The 8,877-nt window shown below is 41.8% G+C and overlaps 1 protein-coding gene across 1 annotated transcript; it reads right to left on the bottom strand.

Annotated features, from left to right (window-relative positions):
• Positions 1 to 332: 332 nt before the first annotated feature.
• Positions 333 to 7,652, bottom strand: LOC143112602 (sodium-dependent serotonin transporter-like). Its single transcript, XM_076274887.1, has 13 exons — positions 7,319 to 7,652; positions 7,005 to 7,139; positions 6,504 to 6,726; positions 5,569 to 5,707; positions 5,258 to 5,392; positions 5,081 to 5,184; positions 4,449 to 4,576; positions 3,989 to 4,101; positions 2,324 to 2,455; positions 1,477 to 1,576; positions 1,203 to 1,303; positions 672 to 839; positions 333 to 404 (listed from the first exon to the last, which is right to left on the bottom strand). The coding sequence occupies exons 1-13, from the start codon at positions 7,650 to 7,652 to the stop codon at positions 333 to 335; spliced, it is 1,884 nt and encodes a 627-aa protein (XP_076131002.1).
• Positions 7,653 to 8,877: the final 1,225 nt, after the last annotated feature.

Raw genomic sequence — 8,877 nt, 5'->3', positions numbered from 1 at the left:
TAATACACCGATGATGCACTGTATCCACTATGGTAATACTGTGATACCATGTTAGTGAATTATGTTTCTTCTGTTTTTGAAGATTTTAAAGATGCTTTCATAATGGCCAGGATCATAAAGAAGCATTTTGTCACCGAACAGTTTATTCCGATCTCCCCAGAGGAAAGGTCCTGACTGTGAGCTGCAGTTCATGAGCATTGTTCCACACATGCCCCAAGGATCAGTGGCTCTTTTCCTTTTAATTTCCTGTTGAAGTTGTTGAGCGAATCTCTCTCTCTCTCTCTCTCTCTCTCTCTCTCTGTGTGTGTGTGTGTGTGTGGGGGGGGGGGGGGTCACAGCTGTGTCATCATAGTGTCTTCTGCATGTACTGCATCTTGCGGCGGGGTGATGCTTTGCAACAAGCGCTGTGGATGAAGAATAACACATCAGAATCAAAACACTCCACAGGTCAGCAGGCTGCCAAAGTCTGTGTGTTGATCTACAGTAGGTATCAAGGCCAAGGCAAGGTAACCTAAAGTTAGAGAGTTACTCAGTGGTGCAGCTGGAAAGACAGATTGCACACATGCTGATCAAATGAATGCCTTTCCTGTACTGTCATCTTTGACTAAAGCATCAACCTTAAATAAATTGTAACCAAAACACACACACACTCCTACGGTCTTATATCCTACCTGTTTGAAGGTTCCAGAGGTGGAGAGTATGTAGAAGATCATGTATGCTGGAACACAGACAAAAGAGGAGAGTGCAATGGCGTACCCAAGGCCTGTAGTCCATGAAGGATAGAGATAGTCAAAGAGCTTGAGCTCTGGAGCGACCGCCAGGAAACTGATGATGATGAACTAAATGAGGATGTCAAAGAGAGTTATGGGTCACACGCCTAGAGCTGCACACACACAGAGCCACTTAGACTTAAACTTAGAATAGGGTCTTGCCAGTATTGGGCAACTTTCAGTTCGTCCACCTGAATTAACAAATGTAACATTTAATAAACTGTCGGTAGGTAACCATGCTTAAAAATATATGTGCATGGTTTACACACAGTATCTATACACATATGGGTGGCCTATGTGAAGTCACCATAAAATGGTAAATATAAGATGCATTTTTCTTTCTCTGGCACATATTTTATATTTATTTTTCTGGAAACATGCCCCCCCCCCCCCCCCCCCAACACACACACACACACACACACTCACACACACCAGTAGGAAACAGGGACTGAACACCTTCCAACAGGTCCTCCAAAACAAGCCAGGGCTGAAGCCCAACATCATTTGCACGTTTCCACAGAACCGAGAGACACCTGTAGCAAAACAGTATGAACCATACAGTACATGATGCAGTCACGTTTAAAAACCTTAGAAAAACACTGAGACATAATTTTAATCTTTTACATGTAAAGGCATCCCAGAAACATTTGCTATGATAAACACAATCTTCATAGGGGGAAATTATTCCTCAAAGGATTATGTTTACCATAGAACCAGGAAACAGCCACCACCTCCAGAAAGACAACCGTAATGATAGCAGGGCCAGTGGCAAACTCTTCAAACAGCTTCACCACATACGCTCCTCCCTGTGGAGAAAGAATAAAGGCAGGGTGATGAAAGATGCGTGTGTGTGTTTGCGTCTGTGAACATGTTGTGTGTGTGTGTGTGTGTGTGCTTGTCTGTGTATGTGTATCCATAATGTCAGGACCCTGTTGGGTCTGCACTCTGCACCAGCCCCGCCCCTTTCTACTGCTGTCTGTCTGTGTTGCAGCTGGGTGGCTGGAGATACGCAGGTGTGCGGAGTTAACCTGATTGCCCGGGAGATAAGAAAGCTTGTCTCCATGGGGCAGGCAGGCTCTCTGTCCGCTCCTCCGTCGGTGTTTTGTTTCTTTGATTCATACCCCTCGACATACATTTGCACAACATTTTGCTTTTCTATTCATTATACTGACATTTATTCATTGCTTTAATAAATATTCTTGAATAATTACAATTAATGTGTGGACTTCCCTATGTTCTAATGCTTCGAGCCAAGTATTTGTAACAATAATATCTGTTGTGCTGCTGTTTTATTATTGTCAACAGTCATATGACGGAATTATGTCTGAGCAATTATTGCACCTGTCACATTTGTGTTCTTATGTATATGTGGACACAAATACAGTAAAATGTGTGTGTGCGTGTGTGCGTGTGTGTGTGTGTGTGCATGTGTGTGTGTGCATGTGTGTGTGTGTGTGTGTGTGTGCAGGTGTGTGCATGTGTGTGTGTGTGTGTGTGTGTGTGTGTGTGTGTGTTTGTGTGTGTATGTATGTATGTGTGTGTGTGTAACTCACATATGCCACAGTGGTGAGTGCACCGAAGTAGCAGAAGCACACTAAGCCCAGAACGAACCATTCTCTCCTTCTCAGCAGGACACCAGGGAACTCATCTACCACCGCTGTGACCACCCCCTCCAGACCTGCAAACTAACACACACAGCTATAGGTAAGAACAGAACAGAGCACACTTGCTTATGCACACACATGCAGGGTTGTAGTGGAGGCAGAGATGGACTGGGACAAAAAAACAGCCCTGCCATATTTGGCCCAAGCGGCCCTCAAATCGGTCGGGCACACCTAATTAAATACAAAATCCTTGCATTACCCTTAAATATGCATAAATTTACAACTAAGTGTTGTGGAGCACTGAAAATGGATAAGAGCAGTTCATCCATCCATCCTTTATCCTCACAAAGGGGTCAAAAGTGCCTCCTTTTTCTTACAACAATCCAATCAGAATTTGGTGTTCACCTTCTCAGTAGATGACTGACGTCTTGGCAAACCAATAAGGGATATGACATCAATCCACCTTACAAAGCGTTTTTGGGTGTGGTCATGGAAACTTATCTATCCTCAGATAGCCTTTTGCCCTCTTACTTTGCTTAATTTTCTTGTTAACCAAATATACACATGAAACTATGGTCACACCCCAATAACTGCCATATTCTTCAGCTGGCAGACAATCAGCAAAATAAAGAGCTGACTGACAGACTGAGGTTAGTGAAAACCTGAGTTCTGAAGAATAAATAGCTGATGGACAGGCTAACGTTTCTCTGACCGCAAACACTTGCTTTGTTCAGATGGCCCTTCTCTACAAAGAGTACAATCTTGACCTTTTGTCCTCTGTGTAGCCTACACTATCACTCTGACTGATCAGAGGTGGAGCACATGATCTCCATATTCAAGTAGGCTATACAATTATGAAAGAATAATTTCTGCTTGAATTCAGTCATTTCAAATTATTCAGTAGGCTACATTTAAACTATACAATGCTCAATTGATAGCATTACTAAAACATTACTGAAGCCTATGTGTAAAGAACTAAATTACCTGGATTGTGGTAGACATTTTTGTAATTTATACTAGTTATTATATGACAACTGAAACAACAGAAAATAAACAGGGCAATTTTGTTGCCTGTTGGTGGAAATATTGTATTCATGTAGGCTATACTACCTACCTACTATGCTGGTACATTTTAGAACAATACAGCTTCAAGAACTAATTCCCTTTAATGTCTTTCAGTAACCTATCGTAGGTTATATACAGCTTAGTTGGCTTGAGCATGAATATAAATTGACGTTATCCATTTAGATTTAATACCACTGGTATTATTATAAACATTGGACAATAACCTCCACCATCATCAAACATGTTCTGAGTGCCTTTTTAAAAATCTAATACTGCATGGCGCAGTCCACCTCACCGTGATCACAGAATTTGTAGTTTTCCCACCTCTTATTTTACCACTACATCCCTGCACACATGTAAATGTAACAATGTCCAGATTTATTAGTTTTGCTGATTTACTGATAAACAAATCCACCATTCAGCAAAATTAGATCCGAACTGAAACCAGTTACAAATTAAATATCTAAAATAAATATCACAAAGATTTGTTCCGTTCAATGTTTGAGGGTGTTTCTATGTACAGATGAATGAATCTGAGTCTGTAGATACCGTACTGTCCAGTCCAAGTGCAATGATCATGAGGAAGAAGATGAAAGAGAAGAAGGGGGCTGCCGGCATGGTGGCGAGGGCCTCCGTGTAGGTGATGAAGAGCAGACTAGGACCTTACAGAAGACACAGGGATTTTGGGATTCAGAAAAAAAAAAAGAAACAAACAGCAGGTATGCATGACAAAACACACATCGGTTTACAGTAACAAATGTTTACACATCAGTTTACAGTAACATCAGTAAGAGTTTTTACTTTGAGTATCTTGAAAAATGAAACATTTTTCAAGACATTCGAAGACACTTTACAGTTTTTAAATAGGAGCATACAAACAGACAAGGTACATGGATAAGGTAGGTTACATTAACAGAGAAAAAAGCACACAGGTACATGGACAACGCAGAAGTCAAAACTAGAGAGGTGGGATTTAGTCATCATCAATAGTTGATGTTAATTGTCTTACCTGTGTCTCTTGCCACAGACTCAATGTCCTGTTTTCTCAGTTCGGCCATGTAACCCAGGACAGTGAAGATGACAAAGCCGGACAGGAAACTGGTCAAGCAGTTTACCCAACTGCCAACCAGGGCATCCCTGGGGGTTCAGTCAATAAGGCAACATACATGTTGCAGTTCCCAACAACAGTCCCTTATATTATGTCACAGAATTCATACAAATGACTAAAAACAGCAGCAAGGAGTTTTGGTCAAGATGTGGACACTGTGAAACGGCCGTGCTAACTTGGGTCTCATGGGGATGGTCCGACATAGACCACATACTGTAAGTGCATAGTGTGTAACCGAGGCAGCTAGTTGGAACGGTAGGTGTGTTCTTTCCTTCACGTGACCAAATACCATGGAAATTAATTCTAAAGATGATTCCCATGCTTATTATAACATGCTTCAAAAGTGGTAACATTGTTCCTGTCTCTTAAAATGAACAACAGTATGTTGATATACAACAATACATGCAGAAATGGAAGCATTCAGTTATCAGGTAAAGCATCAGAAAGCTTATTACGAAATACAATAATGTTCTTATTACCAAATACATGTATTTCAGTTTGTGTTGCATGTGTAAACCATATTCAAAATTCACCTGTAACAGTTGTTGTGGAAATTATTATAGCTGGCAAGTGCCATCAGAACCCCAAAGCCGGGACCCAGGGAGAAGAGAATCTGTGCGCCGGCATCCACCCACACCTATTCAAGGGACAGAAGGGTTTGAAGGTATGTTGACTCTTTCACACACATATCTTAACATACACACGCACACCTTTGTGTGGAGTATTTTGGTCCAGTCAGGCTTAAGGTAGTAGAGCACTCCACTCCAGGCACCTGGGAGGCTAAGTCCCCTCATGAGCATCACAAACAGGACCAGGTAGGGCAGAGTGGCTGTCACCCACACCACCTGAATAAACACACACCGGACACAAAGAAAAGCAAACACTCGAGCTCTTAACAATTAGCATGAATAAGAATCAAAGGACATCAAAGAGGGAGAGAGGGCTTGCACAGTCAGTACACATAGAGGGACTAACGTTAACCCTGTCGAACCTCCACGGTCCTGTATTCTCTCGGACACACCTTGCCTGAGGTGCGGATGCCCCTCCAGATGCTGAAGTAGACCACGGTGAAGATGAGGAGCAGACAGAGGGCCAGGCGCCAGCTGACCGAGCCCAGGTGGTGAAGGCCTGGAGACTGGTGCACCTGCAACACGTGACGTCTGGGGAAGGGGAGAGCAGAGGGATGACTCGGGACTCTTACTGACCGACAGGATGGGTGGGCAGGGGATCGTTAAGAAGATAAATAAGATAGAGACAGACAAGTAGAAAAACATAAAGATACATGTACACAGTCCGATAGATCACAAACACACTTATTTTATGGTAGACACATGCATTTTTACATGACAGAAAACATAGAATATTGCATGGGATACATATAATGCATGGGATACATATAATATTGAATAGATTCGGAGGTTATAGCAGTCATTGGAGTGTGAGAATGATGTGAGAAAACACACGGCTAAGCGGAAGACTCATGAAAGGGAAAAATTCACCCATCTGAGGGACAGATTAAAGGGTGTATTTTCACTGAAAACAGGGATCTCTGGCGCCCGATGGAACCAGGGGAGCCGTATGGAAACCTCACGATGGTGGGGGACGGCATATTTGGGTGAGAATTGGAGAGAATAAACACTCCCTCCCTAAAAACAAGACAGCGCTCTGATCCCTATTTTCCTCCTCGGCTGAGACCCAAGTACTCCTCTCTCCTGGCCTCTGATCTAATTTCCCCTTTGTCATATCAGGCTGCAAAGTTTTTAATTGAAGACGAAATAATATTTTGGTGCAGGGTCACCAACAGTAGCACAAATTAGAGGGGGGAAATATACTCAAATAATTTAAAAATCACTTATTAAAATTACAGTCATATTCAAGTATGTCTCAATTAGATATGTTGTTGAACGATACTCTTGGTTAAACTCTCAATGAAATCCTTAAACTTCTATTCCTCACAGGTAGTATTCCTCTGCCGGGGAGGTGGCTGTGTTGCCCCAGGTGTGATTGGTGTCATCAGGGCTGTAGAGTACACAGCGTGGGGTGTTCCAGGGGTTGTCACACGTGGTCCAGGGGAGCGTGGAGTGGAAGGAGGACAACAGGTAGTGCAGGGCCCAGGCCATGATGGTGTTATAGTAGAACGCTGTGTACAGAGCAACAACACAGATAGCGTAGCCAATGCCTGCATACCAAGGGAGGAAAAGATCAAGGCATTATTAATTGATTTCTTGATTTATGAACGAGTAGATTCACTGATTTCAACAGATAAAGTGTTTAATTTACTTGCTTTTAGGTTCCTCTCCATCTGAAAACTGTAGCATTCCTATCCCTAAGTTCTTATCAAAGATTCTTTAGAACATGTTTTATCAACCGTCTCTGTTCTTATTCAGCTGCAAGCAATCCTCTGCCTGTGTTCTGACTCTGAACTGTGAGTGTCCGGCATCCTGACCCTTGCTGTACCTTTGAAGATGGGACAGATGTGAGTCCAGATGGAGATGCAGCCTGACCGGTGGAACTGGCCCAATGCCAACTCCATGTAGAACAGGGGCACTCCTCCAAACACAGCCATCACCAGGTATGGCACCAGAAAGGCACCTGTTTGGCAAGTCAGGGTCAATTTGTGGACCGTGGTAAATGGGTAATCGAGGAGAGGATGAAAGCAACATTTCACTTTGCTTTGAGACTGACAGAAAAGAAACTGTAGGAGATGTGATACAGATGAATACAAATGTACAAAATAAACCCACTTCATATACAGCAAAATGATGTATTACCTCCTCCATTTTGGTAACAGATGTAGGGGAAGCGCCAAACATTTCCCAAATCCACTGCATAGCCAATCACAGACAGGAGGAAGTCCGTCTTTCCCCTCCACAGCTCTCTGGTCCTCCTGCAGTTTCCCTGTGGCTCAACACCACTGCTGGTGGGCTGAGGAGGTGTCAGGTCAGGACTCTCAGGTGTAGACTGGGGCTGAGAAGATCCTCCCAGATCCTGGTGTGTTGTTATGTGGACGATGGCCTCCATGGTGAAAACGCTCCCTTGCTCTTGGTCAACCACAACTGCAAAAGGAAGGTTTTCTATCTCAGCTCTCTTGCCTTGGCCCTCCATCTTTCCTGTCTGAAGGTCTGAAAATAAATAACTAAAATAGTGATATACCAATGTCAATAGTTGTGTGAGTAAGTGTCAATCAAGCCTCACAATGTTTTCTAAAAACTGGAGAAAGACATTTGGAATCTGAGCTTGTGTTTTCTTTCAGAAATATCTGCCACATGTCAGCCTGAAGTGAATTATTACACTCTACAGCAGTTTAAAGGATGTTTTTATTAATTTATATTTTCAAGCCCCTCCTAATTCTTCAAAGTGTGAATGTTATTTATTTATTTTTACTGCTGTCTTATGTGCCTGAAGACCAATTAAATTCCACTCAGATGAGATCCCTAGACAGCCCTGAGAGAGTCCCATCGGACAATGGAGGAAACCACAGCATGGTATATTTTCACCAGTGTGACTTGATGACTTAAATGTGTTTGTGCTGGACCAACCTGAGAGCCGGCGCGAGGAAATGAACTTGTTCTGTTGGAAATATCACCGTTTCGTTTCCCAACCTCCAAACTATTTTGTCCTCCTGAAGCGTGTTATGCCAGAAAGGTTCTGTGCTCACTGTTCCATGACAGGATGGGAGAGCAAAATAGTTAAGGTTTGTCAAAAAGTAAATATTTTCATCATTGTTCAAATGCAGTAATTTGCTTCAACAATAGTATAACAGTGTGAATAAAAGTACCTTAAATTGCATTTAAATGATAAAACACTTTGTATAATTAGAATAATATAAAAAAAAATCCCATCAGTTCTGATCAAATTACCAATAGGAAAGGATAATCTGTTTTGCGCTACTAATTTCATAACCATAAATACCAAAGCACATTTTCAGGGAATTAATACATTCTACAATGACAGTATCACAGAATATGTAATAGTTTGATTCTTATGTTTATGTATGCTTCATATTAGTGTGTGTTGAATTACTCTGCCTTTCCTATTGATTCAGTGTTTGAGCTCATGGATTTGCCATTCACTGTCTTATAACCCTTCAGATTCCTTCCGATGTTTCTGTAATATTTCAAACATGTATCTCATATAATACAGCAACATGATTCAATGCAATTATTAAAAACATGAATTATTGTATTTTTAACTGTATTTCAACTCACAATTATGGACTTATAAACTATATAAACTTGAATATTTGGAAATAAGCAAATACAAACAAGCATTAATACAACTCTCAAAGTGTAATCAGAAAAAAAGGGAAAAGATTTATCAAGACCTCAAG

Source organism: Alosa pseudoharengus, unplaced genomic scaffold (genome assembly GCF_046254945.1).
Source record: "Alosa pseudoharengus isolate Yale_2024_CS ecotype anadromous, Long Island Sound unplaced genomic scaffold, YU_APseudo_1.1 YU_APseudo_1.1_scf_8, whole genome shotgun sequence".
NCBI classification, from domain to species: domain Eukaryota; kingdom Metazoa; phylum Chordata; class Actinopteri; order Clupeiformes; family Clupeidae; genus Alosa; species Alosa pseudoharengus.
Note: the sequence above shows the minus strand (reverse complement) of the source record. Positions and strands in the feature narration are given on the sequence as shown.

Excerpts from the sequence above, each read along its gene's own strand:
- LOC143112602 (XM_076274887.1), bottom strand. The coding sequence starts at position 7,652 with ATGGAGGGCCAAGGCAAGAGAGCTGAGATAGAAAACCTTCCTTTTGCA. Across the intron at positions 4,102-4,448 it reads GTCTGTGGCAAGAGACACAG|GTCCTAGTCTGCTCTTCATC; the intron begins GTAAGACAATTA and ends GTCTTCTGTAAG. Across the intron at positions 405-671 it reads CCTCTGGAACCTTCAAACAG|CGCTTGTTGCAAAGCATCAC; the intron begins GTAGGATATAAG and ends CTTCATCCACAG.